Source organism: Rissa tridactyla, chromosome 1 (genome assembly GCF_028500815.1).
Source record: "Rissa tridactyla isolate bRisTri1 chromosome 1, bRisTri1.patW.cur.20221130, whole genome shotgun sequence".
Taxonomy (NCBI): domain Eukaryota; kingdom Metazoa; phylum Chordata; class Aves; order Charadriiformes; family Laridae; genus Rissa; species Rissa tridactyla.
Window position 1 is genome coordinate 92,800,341 of NC_071466.1, and position 24,367 is coordinate 92,824,707.

General features: G+C 43.2%; 1 protein-coding gene across 15 annotated transcripts in view; it reads right to left on the reverse strand.

The window, feature by feature from the left end:
- DMD (dystrophin) overlaps positions 1-24,367 on the reverse strand; it is a 1,301,546-nt gene that overhangs the window by 66,004 nt on the left and 1,211,175 nt on the right. For 11 of the 15 annotated variants that reach the window (XM_054189211.1, XM_054189212.1, XM_054189209.1 and 8 more), the window contains 2 exons: positions 15,088-15,149; positions 3,265-3,339 (listed from right to left, as the gene is read on the reverse strand). In XM_054189211.1, the coding sequence (XP_054045186.1) occupies positions 3,265-3,339; positions 15,088-15,149 (137 nt within the window). Of the gene's footprint in view, positions 1-3,264; positions 3,340-15,087; positions 15,150-22,274; positions 22,390-24,367 lie in introns of those variants that run through there. The other 4 variants (XM_054189216.1, XM_054189218.1, XM_054189214.1 and 1 more) reach the window with 1 other exon arrangement.

Genomic DNA, 24,367 nt, shown 5'->3' on the forward strand with positions numbered 1-24,367 from the left:
CTACTGCTAAACATGGGTCACTCCACTTTGTGAAAGCTTTTCCCGCTAATAAGCAGCAACTTCATAAAAGCCTTTCACCCTACTCTTCATCAACCTCATGTCCTATCTTGAAGTTAATAACACATGTTCATCTTATAACAAGCAAAAAGTACTTGCTACCAAACTGCTTTAGGGAACTTCTTTTTATGGAAAAAAAGAGTGGCTCTGGCCTTCGCCACATTAAGCTCCCCCTGCACCTTTCCCACCAAGATTAAAGAAATGGGGGGGGGGGGGGGGGGGGGAAATCCTCTCCCAGAACCAGAATTGCTTATTTTTTTTCCTGAAAGCAAATATGGAGGTCCCGTGAATGACAGACTTTCAAAAGGCAAGCCACAACACTCGTATGTATTGAAGAGTTGTGTATTCATAGCTATTCAGTGACTTGCAAAGCTTTAATTGAAATAAACCATACCACTTTATGCTTTGTACTTTTGGTGAGTTCTCTGACATTCTTTTGTTCTCTTCTGTTTAAAATTCCAAAACTGACTCTAAAATCTGTTTGAGCAGTAGCTTCTAGCTTATTTTGAAATCTAAGTCATCTATATAAATATTTCTCTGGCTTCTAAGGCAAGCGAAAAAATGTTAGGATGTTTGTAGCTAGACACCAACCTGTGGCCAGATTGCAGGAAAAGTTTAAAAGACGACCTGGAATAACTAACCCACTGGAGGACAGAATTAACAGGCAGGAGAAAGTATGCTGTGGAGGTCACATACTGAACTTGCAGAAAACTCAACATATGGCTGGTGATAAAACGTATAAATGGTGTTCCCAGAATGCACGATCTTCTCCTCTGTAACCTGCTGCTGTTGGCTGATACATCAAAAAAATACATTTAATCTAGCCAGTATAAAATTAAAGGAAAAAAGCACCCTAGCAGAAGTTCCTGAATATTTTCTTTTGCTGCATCTCCAAGAAAAGTGTGTGAATACATCTCATTTCATTGACATCACAATGTTCAGATGTGGTTTGTACTTGAAGATCAGATCTTTTAAAAGTAGCAAACCAAGAAAGTCAACATGCTTTGATGTGATTATCAAAGGAAACCATACATTTAATAAAAAACGGTGCAATAGTTACACCTGGCATGCTCACAATAATTTTGAAGGCTGGGATGATAGAGCCACACACTAGATTCTTCTAAGGTAACACAACACACAAGCATTAATTTGTTAAGGATTACCATTTTCCATTTTCTTCTTTAGATTTAACATCCTAGTGTCTTAGTGTTCATTGGGGTGATTTGCAAACTGAAAAGAAGTAAGTCTAAGAAGAGTTCATTTTTAAAAGTGTTTCTGTTCTTGCCACAGAGGAATAGGCTGCACCTCCGCTTCTGCAGGCCTTCTATTGTGCGCACATCTTCAGAGCGCTCCTCAGCAGACAACATTGCTCTGCTTTCTATGAAGTTTGCAGAAAATTATATATATTTAATTTTTTTTTTTTAACTCATGCAATTTTAAATCTGAAATAAAAACTAAGAGATGAAAGCAGCACCTACTGCAGGTGGAATCTAGGGAGTTTTGGCTATGTGTAGAAGCCCTGAAACCCAGCACTGTGCTCTGTTTCTATTACTGCCAAACTGCAGAAAAAGAATTTTGTAATGGGTTGTTGTTTTTTTTTTTTTAATCTAATTAAACTGAGTTCACAAGCGACATTGAAATCATAGAATACACAAATAAAAAGATGGTGTCTCCAAGCAAAAATATTTGTAAGAACAAAGACTGCTAACCAAATTCCTTAAATAGTTTTCCTTAGATACAAGTATGAAGAATGTGCTAAAGTAATCACTCTAAGTACCACTGCATGTCTCTGAAAACATCCATTCTCAGAAAATCTACCTAAGTGTAACCTCGAGAGATGAACTGACTTCAGCACACAACTACAATTCCACACTGTAAAGTCCAAGATGACTTGGAATTATTTAGTGGTAGGAATCAGATAAAATAGCACACAAAGTTTTGCACTTTCAGCCATAAAAGCCTGTTACAAGTTACACTTGTGCACTGCCTGCCAGAGAAACTTGTAATTCCAAATATTTTATTCCCCTCCGTCAGTGCTGCACTGATTGTCGATACCTGTCACTGCATATCACTCCAATTTCTTTACCTTTCCACGATGAACGTGGCAGGAGTGCTGCACCATGGAAAGATGCTTGTATTTCTGATCATCAAAATTCATTGTCACCGCATTCACGTTGAAACCTTTCATTGTGTTACAAGAATTGTCACTTACTGGTTGGTTTTTTTTCATTTCTATTTTTTCATACATTCAGAAATTAAGTCTGTTCACTAGTAGAATTCACCCATGCTTATAAGCCTAAAAGTAAACATGCTCAAAAATATCGAGGTTTGACACAGTTCCAGAAAGCATGTGAGCACAAATCCAAACTTGAGGTAAATCAACAGTTGAGACATTTGCAACTGTGTCAGAAACTTAACCCTGTAATTAAATGCCGAATGGTGAATGTTAAAATATTTTAATAACCTCCTAACCTGTACCACCTAATAGACTGCTTGCTTTGGCAACTGATTAGCCTACCAAGAAAACTACAAGCAAATTACTTAGCTATCAGGTTACAATAAGCTGAAAAAGAAACATAACTCTAGTGACAAGTCGAACACCATACACCAGTTGAGAGAATTAAAATGTTAGAACACGCACACCACAAATGTATGGCTGATGAGAGACTTCTGAACATAACCAAAAGCTGGGGAAAAACCAAGCTAAATGTTTACTGTGATGATCTCATTTAAAGGCAACAGCCCCTCCGGGTTCAAGCTTCAACTTAACAAGCCATTAACAACTCCAGCTCTGGAGCGATTATTTCAGCCGAACTCACACCATTCCCAATCCACTACAATCCCTGTTTCTTTGGCTTTGAGATGTAGAGCTGTGGCTGACACAGTACATGGCTCCAGTAATGAGCACAGGGAAGATACCCAGCTAAGGAGTGTAAAGATAAGAAATACGTAGGAGATGTTAGTTTTGTTTCTGATCCACCGCTCTGTCTTGCAAGGGACAGATCTGCAGACCACTCAGCACTTTGGTTTTGTAAGGAACGTGCAAACTGGTGGCAGCAGAAGACCCTTCGGGTGAGAGGATTCCATGCACCGGGCAGAGCTGGGGGTACGTGTGGTGGTGTTTTTCTGCTTCTGAAGGTTGTGAATAAAGTTGTGCGTTGTCATAAAGTCCTCCCGGCAGCAGGCGAGGCGCAGGCACATACTTACGGCAGAGGGCTTTCTGCAGCCTGCGGAGTTTCATGGCAGTCCTGTACGCAGAGAACCTGACGTTGTTCAGGTCAGCTGTAGAGGGGAAATAGTAAAATAAGTGATCAGCTTTGCACCTTAGAAACAACCAGACTCACAAAGACACTGTTAAGCTGAACTAGACTATAGTCATCAGTGAAAAGAACAGAGGGAAAACAAGAAAAGTACATTAGAAACTCTACTTCACTGAGCAAAAGCCCTCAAATCTTCATAAATAATCATCCAAAAGAAAGAGAGTAAGTTCTGAAGTGTTACTTCCTTTCCTTCAAAGGCACTGAACTTAAGAGCCCTTGAAAGGACAACATCAGTGACTGCAATAGTGTTGTCTGAAAACACGGCAGCCTTTCACACCGCAGGCACTGAGAGAGAGATAAGAACCTGAAACTCCTCCTTGTCTGCCCGATGCAGAGAAGAGCTCTGCCCAGGGAAAAGGCGGCGACTCCCAGCTACTGCTGAAAAAAACTTTCGGAAAACAACAATGACACTTTTGTGCTTTCCATCCAAGCAGATCCCAGCCATGCCCCGAGATGTAGAGCCTTCCTGGTGAGAAGCCAGCTCACCCAGCCAGGTGAGTTCCCAGGTTCCCACCTCCGAACCGGCGGGGAGCTGGTGGGCTGTGGCAGCACAGCGGGGAATGGGACCCAGCATGGAACACACGGTGCGGCACGATTTTTGCTGGAGCCTTCTCATGTGGTTAACAAAATAAGGACATCAGCACAAGTCCCCACTGAACAGCTTAACCACAGCTTGCAAAAACCTCCTGTAACACTGCAGGGACGAGGTGGGCCACACACCAAACCAGTCACACCACACCAGAACTTCTATAAGACCCTCGGCCCTCAGGAGGCTCAGTATCGGCTACTTGAATGTTATCCCGCACCGAATTCTGCTTATCTCCACGGCAAGGCACAGCAACTCGTCTGTATTCTAAAACTGAAAATAAAGGAGGGGTTGTCTTGGACCAAATCTGGCCAGCAAACTGCATTTGCACCTTTTCTCTGTGGTGAAACCAGAATGAGGAAGATGGGCTTATTCTAATCTTGTCCCTGGCTTTGCTGAGGGTGGCCTTGGCCAAACCCCATTTACGAGAATGAACATAAAATTCACTGAAAGTGAGGTAGAAACTGCTGTGTCTGAATTCCTGCCATCAGTACCAGTACATCAGCTAACTCGTAATTTACAACTAGACCTGGCATACCAAGACTGCGGTGCAAACACACCACCGCTTGCGCTGTTCAGAATCGAACTCGGGATGCAGAAGCGAGCACGCAAATCGACAAGGGCAAGTCGATGAACAGATGCCGTTTCCTAAGTGGCACTGCCAGCTCTTCCCAGGGATGCTGCGGGGCCTGGGGAACTCAGGAGTGGCGGGGGTGGGGGGGGCACGCTCCCGTCACCCCCACCGCTGAAAAACCACACCACTGCTGGCACGCTCCTGGCCCTGTCACCTACCCAACTAACTCCTGGGCACAGACACTCCTGGGCATTTGAACCACCTAGGGACCTTTCCCAACAGAGCGGTTGGCATCTTGTAATTTAAGGGTTTTCTAGCACAGAAGCGAACTGTCTGTGCCAGCCAGTTTCAGCACCCGGCAACACTGATGAACGCACTTAATTTCCTCATGAAACCCACGGGGGCCTAAGGAGTTAACGATGGGAATGCGTTTGGAAAATGTAAACTACTGTGTAAATACAAAAATAACATTAAAAAAACGTACTGGCTCAGAATAAAGGTCCATTTAGCCCAATAAGCTGCCTCTAAGCCTGGCAGACTCTTAGAGAAATAATATGATGAAAAACAGGGCAAAACCAAAACAGTTCCTTGCTGGCATAGGCGCCGAGGCGCTATAAAGCTGTTCGCAATGTGGTAGCTTGGGTACGACTATCCCAGCATCACTTACAATGCTGTACAGGCGTAGGTAGCAGAGGGAATATAGTCTCGATTCCATTGCTTTTAATTAATCTGTTCTGAAAGACTAATTTGAGACTAATGCAGTAATTTTGTATACCTTATTAAAAGCTGTGGAACATTTCTAAAACACGTCTTACAGCGGAAGAAGTTTCAGCTTTGTGTATCATTTCTTTTCCTTTACACAGTTCCATGCACCTTTTTAATGGGCAGTTCTCCTGTGTATTCCTTCTGCCAGCTCCCACTCTCACAATCATCCTGACAGGTTCAGAAGCCTTAATGTGGCGGGGAATACAGTGAGCAATTTAAATGAAGTGACTTAATTTGTCTTGAAGGGAAATTAATAAAGCGGTCTCTCACAAACACACTGCAATTTCAGTTACATTTTGTACTCTTGTTGTAAATCTGCACTCGTATTCTGGAAAATAATATATATTAGATTACGGCTAGCTTTTGATAAAATGAAGCAGTCTTCCCTAAACTTCCCCTGAGTATTCTGAAAAAAAGCTTCTCTACTTATTATTCACATTTTAAGAAATATTAGTAAATATATATGCATATTTCAGGCCTTGATCAAGGCAGAAAGTACAACCCATGAAGACATTTAATCCTGAAAGTGCTGTAGCTTACACCTATTTTCCTGTATATGTAATACATACTGATTTTGTTATCATCCTTAATGTCTGTGCTGCCAAGAAGCATCTGCTGTAAATGATCAACAAGCAATGTCAGGAGCTCGTTTCGGAGCCCTCACCTCAGGTGTTGGGAAAGCATCAGCAATGTCTGCTTTTGGCTCTACGTGATGAGGCTAAGTGTAGCCATCCCATGCTTCTCCTTCCCACCTTCGTGGCTGTTATCAGTAGTAGCCCATGCCCAGTTACTGTCCCCGTGTCAACTGCTCACCTCCTGTCTTTGTTACGCCACCACTTCCATGCTCCTGATGGACGGCCCCCTTACCAGGTGGTGACGGTCATTTGAGGTTGCTGGATCTTAATGATTTAGCTTTTCCCCCCACCTACTCCTATGAAACTGTCAGTGGTGTCTTTCCTCCCCCAGAGCTACTGCTACAAAGAACATGTTGCTCTGTGGAGCAACTGGGGGAGCCCAGTCTGCTCCTAATGGGGTTTAAAATATTTCCCTTGCTGGCATATGACCCTATTTAAATGAACCGTGGAACATAAGATTGTCAGGGAATGAGATGCGGTCACTGGGCTCGGGAGCGTTGGAGGTAACATCACCACAAACAGCAAGGGAGGAGACTTTGAGCGAGGCAGCAGACGGCACTGCCTGGCCGCAAGCCAGCTGCTGCTGCTGGGAATGTGTGGAGGAGGAAGGAAGGTGGCTCAAGCAGCAGCAACCCTCCTATGGAAACACCACTAGTTCCTTCTTCCCTGTGGGGTTCCCCCCCCGCCCCCCTTCTTGGGTCCTGAGGAAAATATCTGATGCTTTCTCCACTCCCAAACAGCCCACTAAAAGAGTCAGGGCCCACTAAGCCCTGACTCCAAAGCTTTTATCATCTCTGAAGAGGTCAGAGAGCTCATAATACCATGTAATCTTTTCTCCAGCCCTTTCCTCCCATTCCTTGAAATTATTCACCATCTCGTCATCCAAATGAGGTGGTCAGAGGGCTGAAAAGCCTTTGGAGTATATAAGACTTTTGCAAGTTGTTTAATGATACTCCCAGTCCTCGTTCAGAAGGTAACTTCCAAGCTTTGATCAGAAAGTGTAAATGCTCAAGAACATAATCTGTGGTCTGAAACAACAATGTAGTGAAGAGGTCACCTGGCCCCTGGAACAGAACAGACTGAGGAAAAGATCACACGGGAGTATTTGGTGACACTCATAGTTACATCCCAGAGCAAATAGAAATCATTGTTCTCCCATCACTCAGCCATGAACAACTGCTCTGTTCAAGGGGATATAAATCTTTCTAGGGGAGAAAATTTAACATTGTGTTACAGGAGACCTGTAAGATGGGTCAGGTGCTTACAGCGAATGCCTTGGCAACAATGAACAATTCCCACCAACACAACAGTAAGATCTCTCCATGATCTTCCTAAGCTTCTCCTGCAGCCCTCCCACCATCGTGGTGAAAGGAGTTCCGAGTGCTAAAGCATCAGTTACTCTCAGAAATTAGGAAATCTCCTTTCGCTGCTTTCTTCTTTTCATTATAGACATGACAAGACAAGTGCCTCCCTTTGCTTCAGGGCAAATAATGTGGTAGGAAGCAGGTTTTCTAGAAAAGTGATCTCCTCCACATCCATCATGTGCCTCCAACATATAAATATGTTCATGCTCATATTCTTATGTTCATTCATATTAATATGAGTAACATTGAACAACAACTAGTGCTGTTGTTACACATGCAGCTTTAACGAAGAGGACTCCAGCCTGCTCAAAGGAAGAACTCAAATCAGAAATATTATGGAAAGATGATCAGAAAATTAAGTCCTAACCTTTTCTCCATAATTCTGCATGTTGTGAGAAATCACAAAACATAAGGGCTATGTTCTTCCTCAAAAGAGCTAAGACAGCCTCATCAACACGTTTTCCAATGTGGTATTGTATTCTACAGTATCGTAGAAACAGCAGTAGGTACACATAACACATCCTTTTGACAGTGGACAGCCAGGTTAAAAAAACCCCACTGACTTCTGAGGAGGTAAGTAATTTGTCTCAAAAAAATTTGAACCACCTGATGTTGTAGATTAATTTTTCTTAAATCCTCCCATGCTAAATTCCAGATTTTACATTGGGATGAGTATTATTTTAAGAGGAAAACCAGATCCTCATATGCTTGAGCCTTACTGCACAAAATAAGTTGGTAAGCAACTAAAAGCAATAAAAAAAAAAAAATCAAAGACAAACAAAGTTTTCAAAAAAAGAACATATTTAACAAGAAGTATAGCATCCAGCATGGAGGAATATTTATTTTTATTCTGAAACAGTCACATCTATAACACCGACAACAGGTTTTAAGTGAGGTGTTATAACTGAAGAGCTTTCCATGGTGGTTCTTAGAACAGACTAACCACTCTGCAGTTGCCCCAGCTGCTAAGAGCGCTGAATGACTGGGATGTTTCATCTGATAGCGCACTGTCCTCTACAGCAGACTAATCTCAATGAGTGTTTAAAAGCTCTGGGACGGGACACACTACCTCCTGTCAAAGGTTGTTCACGCAATTTGTCTCTCACACACACAATGCAAACTGAAGGCATCTCAGGAAGGCCTTTCTACCTGGAAACCACCTTGTTTTTTACTTCAAAGAGGGTTACTTGTTTGTATTATTGTGATCTTAAAGGTCCATTCCAACCTAGACTATGATTCTATGAATATTACAATTGCTTTTTAATTAGTAAGGCGAAAACACAGCCACTACACTTCATTTTATGGACAATAATTTTCTCACTGCCTGGACACCATCATACTGAAAAGATCAAGTTACATGCTTCAGGTGATAACTATCTCCAAGAGTAAAACTTGGAAAGTTAGTAACTAAATTCTTTGACAGATATTAGATGTCATCAGGTCAAATTCTCATCTTCACTTAATAGGATATAGGATTTATGGAGTTTTGAGGGTTGCTTGTTGTTTTAGTTTGGTTTTGTTTGGGTTTGTTTTTTTTTTTACTCTCACTTATTTGCACAGGAAAAAATGTGAACCTACAGTGATATACCTCCAAACCTGAAATACTTACTCAACCATAGCCTGTGGCACGTTCATATAGCTGCTCATAAATACACTGCCTGCGGTGGATAAACTATTTTGGGAATTTCATGTCCCTGTTGTCTCTGACAGTGCCTATCTAACAGAGGTTAAAAACTGTTTACTGTACAGTCCTGAATGGACCATAATTCCACTACCAGCCACTAAGCTTTCATGTTTCATCAGACATTAATGGCACTCTTGACTTCTCAAGAAGCTTCATCTCACATCGATTCAATACCACTGTGATTCCCTGACCAGCTGATAAGAATGCGGGGTTTATTCCTGCTGCCCAAACCCCATATATAAATCTTTTAATGATGCCCTACAGTGACATATATCACCTCTTTAGGAATTGTAATTTAAAAATGCAAATGAGACAAATGCACAAAGGAGATAAATTAATCAAGTAACACTGCTTAACATCGGTTGAGTCTCAGCTATTGACTCTCTTATTATAACAATAATTAACACTATCATCTACATCGCTTTGAGAATAAATAACAGTAAACAGTGTTAATACACACACAGACATACAGCTTAACCAGTCTCCATGAAACAATAGGGCACGCCGTACCAGACCTGTACCACTGAGTAAAAAAAGCTGATACTGTTTCAGCAAATTATGAGTGGGAGGTACCCAGGGCACCAAAATCCTACTGATGATTGCATCTAGACCAAGTGGATGGATGCACCATAGCATGTGCCAGCATCCCAATAACCAGACCAATTGACACGACCTTTAGGAATTTAGTCTTAGGACATAATGGCTTTTCTTCAGCCTGCAAACCCAAAAGTGTAAGAAAGGATATGATGTACGCCTGGGTGATACCCCATCATGGGGTTTGGATGCAAGTAGAGTTTGCAGTCAGAAAGGTCAGAAACCCATCATGTACGCTAGATCAGAAGTAGTTATAATGGAAAAACCGAAAATGAATAAATAGCAAAAAAACAACTTCAAAAATATTAATGAAAGGTGTCCATTTGCAAACCAGGACTGCAATACTCTTGTGCAAAATGTTCCCATACTGGTCACCTATTCCATAACAGAACATTATTTTGCTTTCTCCGCAATACCCTCCTTCACTGCTAATACGCCTATGGTTTCATTTTCAAGGGACACAAGGTTAACTTCTACCACCTAACTTCTACTTCTCTGCCACAGTTAAGTCTATTAGGTGTATGCCTACACAGAATGCAATCACATACTGTTACAAAAATGACCTACTCCAGGTCTGACTACTATGAAAGGCTGACAGAACACAACCAATCCTATTTTCTGAAAAGAGGAGTTTTATTATTCAGATTGTAGTCAGCTTGAAAAGGATGTCAGTGAATAAGCAATCTTTAAAGAAAAACCATAGGTATCATTACGCTGGATTTCAGTAGAAATCAAATGATTGATGTGTGCAATAGGCATGTCTTACTAGTACAAACACAGAAAACATTTAGTTGAATATGAATAAAACCTCATAATAAATACATGGTTTAGTAGTTTGTAATAAAAACTATTATGGCAGAGACGGGCAGTTTAGCCTCTTCAGGCAGCATTTAAGAAGGACAAATCAAAATCTCTGGGCACTGGAAAAGGCTGCCCAGAGAAGCTGTGGATGCCCCATCCCTGGAAGTGTTCAAGGCCAGGCTGGATGGGGCTTTGAGCAGCCTGGTCTAGTGGGAGGTGTCCCTGCCCATGGCAGGGGGGTTGGAATTAGGTGGTCTTTAAGGTTGGAATTAGATGGTCTTTAAGGTCCCTTCCAACTCAAACCATTCTATCATTCTATAAAATACACAAATCAAAAAAGTTTATCCACCTTGGTCATTCAGAGTCGGAAGCTCACATTGCCACACAAGAGCAGCCAGTCGTAAGAGGAACATGGCAGCTGCTGCCAAAAGCCCTGGTGGAGGCTGAGAGGCTTCCGGCATTCTCCTACCTTGTGTTAAGCAACTCCGGCATTTCTTCCATGTATTCCACAGAGAACTGCACACGCCCCCCCCCCCCCAAATTAAATGGAGAGCTGTCAACAGCGCACTGCAGTCTGCAAGGGTGACAGTGTTTTTCACCCTCTTGTCTTGCCTTGGTGAATTTGGAGAGATAAACAGATGCACACGCCAACGTTTCTGACTGCATCCTGCTACTGCAATTACTGTTCACAGTGACACTAATGCACCTTGAGCAGACTCGTACTGACATTCCGTGGGAAGGCTGGAAGAGAGGGACACTAACAGTATGGCACAGCAGCCCAAGTTCTCCTGGGCCATCACTGCAAAGGTTAGATTCATTTTCAGCTTAAAGGCAAAATACCATCATTCTGAGCTAAACTGCCTGCAATTAAATGTTTACTCTCACAAGATAATCTGAAAAAAAAATAAGCAATCTTAGACTACTTTGATTCCTGGTCTTCCCATCTCTCCCCTCACCCAAAGGTCCTTGAACTCTTCAGGACAACGCAGTAACATAAACTCTCATTTCAGTGATGCCCTGGACACATCATGAAGGATGAGAAAATTTGTAAGGGGGCTGTAAAAGAGCAGCGTAAAAAAAAGCAGATCTGCTGCAGGGGAACTGCTTTTGGAAAGAAAAGCAGCTGGAGCGGTTCTTGGTACTTTGAAGACTTTCAGAGGGAAGTCAGAAGAACGTGAGAGCGGCTCATAACGGTGTTAATACAAACCAGGGATGTCTGTCAGCCTCTGAACCTTTGAGACTCACATATCATCGATTTTTACTACCTTTCCTATTTCAGCATTTATTTTTTATTCTGTGTTCTTAATTTGTATAATTTCTACTTAATTAATCCATACCAACATCTACTAGATACACTAATGACACACCTAAGGTCATCGTTGCAACTACCTGTTGCCACTTTGACTTGACCATTGAACAACAATTAAGGCATTTAATATTGATGGTTTATTATGTAACTTTAAGTAGCCATAACATTAAGCGAGGAGTGAAAATTGCCCAACTTGAGTCAGGACTAGATGCTTCATTAAAACTGATAAAATGCTATGTTGTTTAATTAACAAAGAAGAGCAGTCAACAACATGCATTTTAATATCCTAAAAGGAAAAGCTGCTGTTAAAAACACAGCCAGTTACAAGTTTTTGACACACATATTAAATTTTGAATCAAATATTGTAGTTATTACTAGTATCTTTATAAACAGCCATGTTTCAGCATATGAGCTCAAAGAGAATTTGAGAATACTTCCTTCGCGGGCAGGTTATTTTGTAATTTCTTCCTATGGGTTCTTTCTGCTTTCTCTGATGCAGTCCCTATTGAAGACAGGATACGGGACTTCCCAGACTGACAATCTGATCAGGTACAAAACTGTATGCAGCATGTTCCTACCTCCTTTTATTAGTACCAAATAATGCTCCCAGGTAATTTAGCTTCATTTTTATAAACACCCAAACCTCTAAAGACCAAAAGCTGAGCAAATAAGTTTGAAACTTGGAATTCATCTATTGTAGCAAAATGTAATGCAGTAATTTGTAGGTATGTGAATTGGGTACGTGAAGAATAAAACCATTATCGCTCCTTTTTCTTACAGAGGAGTCTCTTGTGTCTCAAAGACATAGGCAGATGAAGAACATTACCTTGTGCCAGGCTGCACCTTCCTCATTCACTTAAAAAAAAATAAAAATCAAGCTTTCAGTAATTTGCAAGAATTTAAATTAGACATAAGGATCCCCTATAAAATTATCATATATTGGCACATATAGAGAGCTACATCACATAGCACAATTATTCCCTACAGGCTAGGTGTAGGAGTTGGAAAATGGAAATGACAGCATTGATGTGCTTGGTGTCATTTTTCACATTTACCCGGACTGCAGAATTCACGTTTTCTACCAGATTTTTAAAATGCATACACACTAAGATCTTTACTAGCTTCTTCATATGAATGAGAAGCAAAATTTGGATCCTAATGTGGGGTAAAAATAATAGGATTTAATAAGTATGCAATACAAAATCAACTTTACTAGTAGTATCTTCTCAGATAAAATATTACTGAACAGTCTGAAAAGACTTCAAACATCCCATTATTACCGTTTTGACCTGAGGCAAAGCAAAGCACTGAAAATACATCAAGGGTTCTGCTCCAGACTAAACGGGTTATGCTTGTATTATGCAATTTGTATGAGAGTTAGGCAATGATGAATACACACAGTTCAAAAATAAAATAATAAAAAATTGGTAGGTTATTCAGTAGCACTTTTATCAAAGCTTTACCCCATGTGGCAGTGCCCAAAGAATCACCTTGTCTAATCTGTTTTGTACAGATACATGAACAACTAAGCTTACTAATAAAAATACACATTATACATCCTTTGCTAAAAATCAGCATCACTTCCATGTTAATGAGCACTTGGTCTCAACCCGAAAAGAAATAAGGCTAGCCAGAAAGAGGACGGTCCTTTGGACATTCCTTTCTCCTCAAAACAAAACCAGCAGGCTTTTATGAGAAAAAGAAACAAAATCTGCCTAAACATGTTCCCTCTTTATGCAGTAAGAAATATGGCTATGTTAAACTCTTGACATTTGGGTGATGCTCATAGTGATAAAACTCAGTGAAACTAAATGCAAACTGACTTCAGCAGTCACACATCTCTTGAACCGTTGACCTGAACCCATCAGGACACTCTTCTCCCTTAAATATAGCTACCCTTTCACTTCTTGATATTCAAGAGTGCTGTAGCTGACACGGGGAAATACCAGAAGAAAAGGAGTTGCCACAGGACTTTAGGTCTGACCAACAATATCAGAAATATCATGCAACCTCTGGATCAAAGAAGGCTGTGGAGTCAGAGTGTGGTTCAATCAACAGGCAACTGTTTGAAGATCTACCTGTATTAAATGGATGTCTGCATGTGCAATTACTATTTGTCCTGAATCTTTTAAACCACTCACTTTAAGAGCAAAAATATAAAGGAGACAAACAGGGCAATACATTATAATTAAATGGCAAGTCAATACTTGTCTGCTTTTGCATTTCGTTAGCCTGAACTTAGACATTTTATATCCCTTTTTGGCATACAGAGCTGTATTCTAGTTAATTTTTAAACAAATTGCCGCCACAGTGCTAATACTATAAGGAAAAAAAATCTTCACACTGTCTCATTCCATTTTATCATATCACTTTTTCTAAAATATTTTTGGTATGCCCTTAACTGCAGAGCACCATAGAGATACCTGAGTTAGCTTGAAATAGATTATGCTGGCATAATTAGACTGTTTGCAGCAGCTAAACTAGAGTTTAGCAGGAGATAATTTAAGCTATTTTTCACCATGGTAAATAAGCCTGCACTGAATGCTAGATTTGACTGCCCTAGTGCTCAAGCTGGCTCGTTTAAAGCTGGTTTATGTACGTGTGCTGTACAGACGTAACCTCCTTTATGAATGCAGCATATTCACTGATACTTCTTTCAGAGAAATAGCTTAATTTTTATTATACCCTCCATTATTTATTAACAGAACCATTAAAAGCAAAGCGTTAGCTATTAAATGGTCTGCCAAGCAGCCTCTACTAGAGCATGGATTAACCTATTTTATCTTATAGATGTGCTTCTGTTAATAAAATCCAAAGCTGCTAAAAAATAAAAAAAAAAATCTCCACCAGAGAGACACATCTGAAGTCATAATAAGCATGCAATTTGGGTATTCAAAATGACATCATGACAGCTGCCATGCCTTCCAAGTATTGAAAGTGCTTTAAAAATAAAGCAGTGGTAACGCAGTTTGGCAAATTGCTTCAATTGGCTTCCTACCATCCAAAAGTCAACATTAACAGCAGCTTGGTTTGATTTTTTCATCTGCCTTTTGTAAAGTAGATTAGACAGTGAAAAGATTCAGGATTTTTTTACCATTTCTGTCCCAGTCTTTCAGCAAGAGTTTGCAACAATGCACTCAAATTACTTCGTAAAGCCAGTGCACATTCCAAATGTGCTAATTGAAATATTATTTCTCCCACTGCATGTTTGAAATGCGTTATTCTGCCTTGCATATTTCCCTTGCAGAAAATTTTAACCTTGATAAAAGCCCTGCCTCTCGCTTCCACTTCATTTTGGTTTTTACTACTTCTGGAAATCCCTGCCTTGAAAATTCATTGTTTTGGGGGAAAAAAAAAAAACACAACCAAACAACAAACAACCGGTAGAGGTGTCTTACCTAAAGACTGGTAAAGCTCAGTCATCTTGGGATGATCCCAGCAGGTCGTTTGCGTCTCATGGCTACGATACAAAACGTGAAAGTTAGTTAAGTAGAATTGCTCTCTCGGTGGCACAGCGAGTGCTCCAGGTTGGGCACCAGAGCGCGGTGCCAGACCCACCACCCACAGCCTGAGCTGCTCTGGCAGGGGGGGCTCAGCAGCGGCAGGCACATCTTCTTTCAACATGAAATGTTAAACTCAGAGGGCTTTATTTAGGCACGGGCTCAAGAAACAAAATTAAAAGCAGTGCTAATCTTAAAAAGACAGCAAGAATTCAGATATGCCATAATGTTTTGAGGAATCTGTAAGCACGCCGACCAATTCTTAAACACTTGTTTTGTACAGATTACTCTCCAGTTCCTCCAAACTGGAGGCAAAATGTTTAAAAGGGTTTAGTACTTGAATCTTTATGGAAATTTTGACCAGATACAGAGATCCATGGTGTTTGTGACCTGCTTTCCCCTATGCGCCCTTCCCACCCTTCCCCAAGCGGTAGGCAAGAGCTACTCAACGCGGTGGCTGCCATCCTTTCTTTTGGTCCAAACATCTGCGCTAACCCCCCCATGCAACAGCCCACTGACACACATCCCCCCCCCCCATTGCTGCTCTCTTTTAGCAAAGACTATCGCTGCTCCTCTTCTTCCCCGGGACTCCCAGGCCCTTTCCCTTTGCCCTGGAGGTCCCTGTGCAGTGTCAGGCAGCAGAGCTATTTGGAAGCCAGGGAAAAGCTAAAGCGGGGTTATGAAACGCTGCAGTATGACTAGAATGTAAATTGGACGCTCTCTGCATTGAGGCTGGCCGTCTTCGGCTTTGCAACACAACATGTTGCCAACAGATACACAGTGTGAGAAAGCCAACACAATAAAGTGTTAGCGGGAGTAGTAGCAACTCCTGTCTCCCTAAGGTTACCCATTTTATGATTTATTTTTTTTAATGACTGCACGATCAGCTAACGTGATCATGTTTCCATTAACCTAGAAAACTTGAAAGAAAATTTTCCTTATCTGTCCTGTATCAAATAAAGTCCTGTTCATACAGAATACACTAAAAGAGGACCATGAGCATTCATAAAAAAATAAATTCTGGAATGCATACGTAGTGCACAGTTCCGAGCAATCACATTTGCAATTTCTGTACTTAAAAAGCAGACGTCCTGGTTCCAACACACACACACACGCATCATCCAGGAGAAAATACGCAGGAGCGCAGGACCTGATCCCCAGGTGCTGTGAGGCTCCTGGAACACACACCTCCCAGCTCCAAGAGACTAAAACCACAGCCCAGCCAGGGGGTTGAATGCACCTGTACAACCCAACTGTGCGCCGGGAGACTGATACGGCGAGGTTGTTTTAGAGAACAAACAGTCCTTGAGTTCTCTTTTCGAGGCAGCGATGCTCCCAAGTACAGCTTTACCCTTTATAGGCTAAGAAGGGGTAAAATTTCAATTAATCGCTTCAACACCACCCCTACCCAAGGGAAAAAGAAAATCATGCCATGTTTTCTTAGTATGATTTAATTTTGGTCTTAAAAGACAGGCTATTGATTTGATCCATGTGAATACTTTACTGGCCCAGTAACCTCTATGTAATCAGTAGCTTACTACATATAATATTTCCAGATTTCGCTCTGTAACTGCAAGAAAGAATGAATGGGATGACATGCACTAAGCATAAGGAAAAAATGCTGCCATAGCTCTGCCCTAGTTGAGTACAGGCTTTTAAACAAGCCCTGTCTCATCAGCCTCAGCATCCCCTCCCCTTCCTAATTCCTGCGGTGGCTGAAGGCAGCGAAAGAGGGAGGAGGACATGAGATGAGCAAAGGCAGTCTTGTTCTTTGCTCTGGTAAAAAATGAGTCGTGCTAAGGGAGGTGGTTGCAGTCGCATTCAGAAATCTGAGCCTGGGCTGGTTTTTGAAATGCAGAGACTAAGAGAGTTGGAGTTGTTCAGTCTGGAGAAAAGAAGGCTCTGGGGAGACCTTATAGTGGCCTACCAGTATCTTAAGGGGGCCTAGAAGAAAGCTAGTGAGGGACTTTTTAGGATGTCGGGTAATGGTAGGTCCAGAGGCAATGGATTAAAACCAGAGATGGGACGATTCAGACTGGATGTTAGGAAGAAGATCTTCACCATGAGGGTGGTGAGACACTGGAACGGGTTGCCCAGAGAGGTGGTGGATGCCCCATCCCTGAAAGTTTTTAAGGCCAGGCTGGACGGGGCTCTGAGCAACCTGATCTAGTGGGAGATGTCCCTGCCCAGGGCAGGGGGGTTGGAATTAGATGGTCTTTAAGGTCCCTTCCAACCCTAACAATTCTATGATTCTATGACTGGGTAGCTTCAAGTGAAAATGTGCGGATCCAAGCCACCTGCACCCGAGCTCCTGAACTTCCTACCACGCTTGGTATGGGCAGGTTCTGCAGAGAGAATGTAGCACCAGCAGCTTTTACCATACCCAGGTATAAAGCGCATTTTTGAAGAAAACCAGAAATGGTTTCATTTACACATTGAGTCCCTAAAATCTTGGCTACCAAAAGCTTATACAACGGCAACCCAAAGGAAAAGAGGAAGGGAGCGCACCCATCGCAGAAACACCCTGTAGCCAGAGATGTCACAATTTAAGTGAACGGATTGCAGACCCAAATAAACAAACATTCAAACCCACAGACGTGGGACCACAGCTTGTTCCCACACAGCGTAAGTCCCAGATCAGTAGTTGCCCAGGCATGAGCCTGGCCACCCTGGCTTGCTTCCTCACGGGCAGGTAGCCCCAAAAGTCGGGATATTCGAATAGCAACTCTACCATGGTCTGTATGCCAAATCATGTAGCAAAAATGAGAAAAAGAACTTATGCACACAGTTATGAGAAACGTCTGAAAATAATCTGCCTAATTTTCCTCTGTGAAATTAGTTTGGCAGCTCCAGGTTGCTCTATGGATAAAGCAGACGCTCCAGACTCCACAGCTGTTAACCTGGTAGCCTTCAAAGCCACTGATTCCCCACTGAAATATTTAAAAGTCATAAATTATCTGGCAAAGGCGTATCTATACAGGATTGTGGATTCCCATGCCTGCGTTGGATAGAAGAACTTCATCTTAGATGTGGAAAACTATTATGGTTGATCACTAATCAGCATTACACCGATGAGTAATTTATTGATTTTTTTTTATGGTAAGGACCAACCATGTATCGGTGAATTTAGTGTGTATGGTTTAAGCTTGTGGCATTTACTGATCTTCCTGAAAATACGTAACTGATTTTCCTAAGATCTTGTAAATGAAATTTCCATTGCCAAAGAAACACTGGACTCCAACTGTTTTCAGATATTTTTAATACCAGTAAGGCCAAACCACTACTCGGTGTGCTTTCCTTTCATGGTATAAGATTAATCCCCTTGGAGATGCACGTTTTGCAAGGAATGCTTTTATTCACTTCATCTGCAAGTGACTAAGGCTGAATGTGCAGGGCAGGTACACTTCCCCTCCTTTGCTTTATTTGTAAACTTAGTTGCAACTTAAGAGGAAATCCCCCTTCCTTTAGGCTATAAAGTCAAGTCAGTAGAAGCCATACCTCTTGCCCCTGCCACCTTCCCAGCAGCGACTACCTGTGGGGCAGAGTGACCCATGCCCGGCTGCTGTGGCCACCACTGGCAACTCAGCGGAGCTCACTCAGCCTCGCACCCTGTACCAGACCCAGTGTCCGTCCATCTGTCCACCTCTGCAGCTCTTGCAAGAAAAAGCAAGGGTTTTAACGGGAACTGCACTTCGGTCGCTGTGATTCCTGTAGAGGTTGAGTGCCCGTACCGAGCCAGGGCAGATTTTGTTGGTACTTTACATGCAGAACACAAGAAAGCTGCAGCTATTTCGCTCCCGTTAAAAGGCGTTTGCCTCTCAACTGAACGTTTTCAGCTCGGAAAGTTATCAACGATTCCACACACAAGGGCAGCTCCAGGAAAGGTTAGATTCCATCGAGGCTATTCTTCATAAGCCTCTTTGCCATTTTCAAAGGCCATTTAATTGTGAGCTTTGGGGTTGGACCAGTGGGGGAGGATTTGTGTGTATGCCCTTATTGTGAACACCGTCTGAAGTGAAATGCCAGCTCAGCAGTTTCAGGCAGCCTCAGCCACACTTGGGAATGCTGTAGCATCCTTAATAGATCTGCAGCAAAGCCTTCGCCAGAGAGTTTCAAACTCCAGTGAACAAGACCCTTTACAGCCTGTGCAAGTCAGGAAGACACGAGAAGCGTAGCGCAAGTCCTCTTGACTGGCAGCAGCTAAAGCAGGGCAAGAATCTGTGCAGAAATAAGTACTCAAGATGCTTTTCCAACAAACCACCAATACAAAAAGGCATCAATGCACGCGGCCAGTGGTTTTGCAATATTGCACACGCTCAGAGGATACGTTTCTCAATCTGTCTCTACATTGAGGTCAACTAAATTGATCACTAGCTTTTACATCATGGACAGTTTGCAACAAAGAAAAATATAAGTGGGCTCATGTGGTGTATTTTTCTCTTTCTCACCTGACTTAAGCTGCAAAGGTGGAAAGGAAATTAAAACCAGGCCTGAAAAGGAGAAGAGCAGCAATGGATAATGGTGACACCTAGGCACTGGTGTGACTGGCACGCTAAATACACTGATAATTCAGTGGGATGAAAGCATAGTCTTCATTTAATACTTCCTTTGGGAACCACAGGACCACTTCATTAAAGGATGATTATATTATATTATCAAGGATAATTTTTATGTGGGGAATTCTGTCACACTATGCCTGTGTGAATTCCTCTGTTCCTGCCAACAGCAGAGATTTGTCTCTCATCGCTGTCAGCAGAGCCAATAACACACAGGATTGAAAACCTGAAGTCGAGAGATGATATCCCAACTGACACACTAGCTGAATTACAGTCCCCTTGTTATAACTTGACCAGTTTGGACAAAATAGTGTTATTTTATCTCCCTGCCTTTCACATTACTTACGAGCAACACCAGCAGCAGGAGGAATGGAGAGCAATGCTCCCCCTCACCCAAATTCCTGTAAATTCCTTCCCCCCCAACATTCCTGCATGTACCACACTGAAACATTCACAAACCTGTTAACTGTTTTTGATTGCACTTCTTCTCCCCCCCCCCCCTTTTTTTTTTTCCACCCAAACGTATATCTAGGATTCAGTCTCATGTGTTTTCACTGCTCGGCTCCACAGTCTAGACTTTTAAGTCGCAACTGCAGAGTCCTTTTTAAACTCTTAGATCCCTCTTCATTGGTGATACCAGGGCCAGTTCTGCTGCCCCTCTCCCCTCACCCTTCGCTAGAAAATGCGACACAAACTAAACGTGCATGGAATAAGAAATTCTATCAGATAGCAATAAATAAATAATTACATACACTTACGAAAGAGCCAAAATTGAAGTAGTATTTTACAAAGCACTGGACTGATCCATTTTCAAACAACACAATTTACAATACCTCTCACCTTTTGGCTTCAAGATTAATAAAAGGTTATTCCCATCACCTTATGACTGTTGTCAAAAAGCCAAAATAAACATGATGGAGTTGTTTGGATTGTACTAAACTAACCTAAATGCAATCGAAATTCTTTGTATGAATAGACACTACTGCTCATTTAAAAGAAAAATGTTTTCAGCAGTAGATGACAGCGATTGCAAGGATGACTTAATAGTTGTCTTTTTACAGTGTTTCATTAATTCCTTTGATAAAACAAGTTACCGCTATGGAAAGTATTAGTGATGTTAAAAGGTGGCACTCCTTTGTGCTTTACAAAGGACCAGTGTTTTCATCTGTAAATCTAGAGACTACTGATCTGTGCAGAGATTATTTCTGTTTAAGCCAAGGATCAGTGTCTTTTCAGCGGGAATTTGACTTTAGCATGTTTTATTGGCTTTTGCAAGATTTATCAAGACTGCTGACGGCAGGCACCAATACATATTAGAGTTTCTTGCCGATACTGGAAATGAATAGTAGAAGAAGGGCAAATACCAACCGCCAAGCACTGAATAGTAACTCTTTTTTTCCTCCCCTCGCTGTTAAACATTTATTTTGTACGCTCTGTCACGGGCAAAGATTCCTGCTCAGCAGCGAGGGCTTGGTGAGCCACCCCCCCCCCCCCCAGCTGTTACCCTCCCCTCCTCTATTTGCTTTTCAAAGCCTACCCTCTCCACTTCTGCCAAAGCAATTTCACTGCAGGCTCTTGTCAAATCCAGCCTCAAACAGCCATGGCCTCAAACAATTCCTTAGTGCTAAAAGGTCAAAGATCCCACACAGAACCATGTTTCTCGTTTCCTCGGCTCTGTAGGCATAATGCCTGCAAAAAACCCTTCTCAGCCCAACTTCAGCTTAAGGTGAGGACTGGGGATGCTGCTGGCGTCCCAGCCTGCAAGGTGTTTTACAATAGCTATTAAAAGACAATATAACGTACCAGCAAGAAATATAGCGCTCACAATGCGGTAGACCAGAGGGAATCCCCTCCCGGCTTCTTCTGCCTGTTCACTTGAAAGATTATTTCTAAGCATGAAATCACCGGGAAAAGTAATACATCTCTAAGCACGTTTGTTTTGAGGAATTCTATTAAAGTTCACGCCTGAACCAAGTTCTGAGACAGGCTCCGCGCTATACAGGTAACGTCTTACCGCACCGCGCTCTCCCTTAAAACCCGAGGAACAAACGCCAAAGAGCCAATTCCCATCCTTTCCGGCGCCTCCCCGGCGCACCCCGCACCGCCGGCGCAGCCACAGATTCCCCGTCCCGATGCCGGGGTCTCGCCCTGCCAGCCCGCGCCCGCCCGGGTCAGCCCCACGCGTGTCCGCCACCTCCCACCGCCATCTCCTACGTGTTCCAACCAGACGCAGCCAGCCCGGGAGGGGAAAGGCGCGGGGTTAGGCGCCGTTCCGAGTTCCCAGAAGAAATCGGGCAGCGAGATCACCTTTTCGGCGCAATAAATGAAAGCTACGGCCGCTCCCCCCCACCCCACCCCACCCCACCCCACCCCGGTCCATCAGCCGGGGCTCAGCCACGCTGCTCCCCACCTTCCCCGGGCGGGAGAATGACCGCGGCCGCTACGGGGAGCCCCCGCGCCCCCATCCCCGACCCGTCCCGACCCCGTTCCCGTCCCGCCGACACCTGCCGCTCCCCGCGGCGCCCTCACCCCTTGAGCTGCTCCCTCATGGCGGCGGCTGCTAGTGCTAGTGCTGGTGCTGCTGCTCGGCGGAGGCAGAATCAGCGCGGCCGCCCAGCGCCGCTGCGGCCGCCCCGACGGCGGGGAGGGAGGGAGGGAGGGAAGGAGGGGGCGGTGCTCCCCCGCCCCGCCCCGCCCCCGCCCGGCGACGGAGCCGGCTCGGCGGCGAGCGCACCGAAGACCCCCCTATTCCCTCCCCCGAACCCCCTGCATCCCCCCCGAACCCCCTCCATTCCCTCCCCCGAGCATCCCTTACCCCCCTCCATCACCTCGGCCCGGGGCGTGAGAGGGCACCTCGCCCCCCTCCCCTGCCCTCACCTGGGCCCGTCGCTTCTCTTTGGGCGGTGGTTTGAGGAAGCCCTCGGGGCTTCCCTCGACTTTTTTTGGCGGTTTTTTTGTTTGTTTATGGTTTGGGGGGGGGGAGGGTTGTTTGGGTTTTTTTTTTTTGTTTGGTTTTGGGTTTTTTTTGGCGGGGGGTTTGGGTTCTTTGCGCTCCCCCGGGCAGACGGGTACACTCGGAGGGCTGGCGAAGCAGTTCGCCTTCAGCAGGCTCGGGGGAAGAAAATTTAATTAAAATACGCACCGAAGCTGGGGTGGATTTGAAATAGGCCTGAACGTGGGGTTTCGCTTGGCAGCTGTTAATTTCAGCCCTCAAAATGCTGAGTGGTTTATCTGTGAGTGAAATCGGGTAATTTCATTTCTAAGGACTTGCCTTGGCCTCGCTGGGAAGGACGAGATTCTCCCTCGGAATTTTCAGAGCAGAAGAAATAGTCCCGCTCATGCTGAGTAACTGTCGCAACGTTTCTTTGTATCAATTCCTACTTAATATTCAGTACACAAATAAAAGCTAACAATCTCCTTTTAGAGTCACAAGCGTTTCAAATCAGTGCAGCCAGTCTGCTCTCGGGCAAGTTTTCCATCTACATCCTTTATTCATTAAAATAATGCTGCATACAGAGCCCAGTCCTTCACACAACTCAGTAGTTTTTCAAGCCTCAAGACTGTGCTTTCTTGGAGAAGCCACACAAAAGGGTGCCTTTCAAATGTACAAAAGTCATCCCGATTTTTACACTGGGAAGATGCAGGGCTAGAAGCATGGAAAATTCATCTCAGCCATAGTTCCCATACCACAGGTATATCCCATAGACCGCTCTCCTGTTCCACACGATGCTGGTAAGCCCTGAACTTGGTAGTTTTTATCCTAAGCGCTAGGATCCCTTAAGGCTCCAGGTAGCTGGGTTAGCTGACTTTATGAAAAGCTCAACAAGCAGTTCAAGGAAAGCCCTCATGTTTTTTTCTAGAGCCACTAAAAGCGTAAGATGCTCAAGTTTCAAGTCCTCAGCCCCCAAACATAAAACCTAGTGGAATTCAATGTTAAATTCTCACAGTTTCTAGACAATTCAATTTGTTTTAAAAGGTCTAATTCACAGTTTTCAGTTACCTGTGATTTACAACAGTACCCCAACATGCAAAGAAAAGAGGATTCATTTTTGTGGAAACATAAATCACTATGTTAAGGCTTATTAGATAGACCCTGTGAGAATCTTCCATTTACTTCAGTGGACCTGGTATTAGATCAACTGGTGTTCCAGATAGCTTAGTGTTGAGGCAAACGAACTGGCCGAAGGCTGTCAATTGTGTTACATCAACAACCTCATCTTTTCACATCTTTAGCTAAGTTTTAAGAAGTGAGACAGCTCTCTTGAAGTCTTTAAAATCGGATGTTTAGCATATTGCTTGGGAGGAACCTCACGGTCTATTACAAAGAGAGAGCAGCTGCCCGTGTCATACAAAGGGACTCGGCATAGCCAGAAGCCTGCCGTTTCGCACCAAAAATGGTTTGTTTTCCTTCAAGAAGTATCTAGTACTGACACCCCCGATACACATTCCTTCAATTTTTACTGTTGCTGGAGCTTCCTGGTCTGCCTTAACAGAAGCTTGATGCTGCTATTATCACGTTGGTCTTCTTTCCCATACAATAGTGCCAAGTAATAAGAATTTTAAAACCAGTCTGAATTTCTCATACTTTGCATAATCTTCTTTCTCCATGAGTTACAAATAAA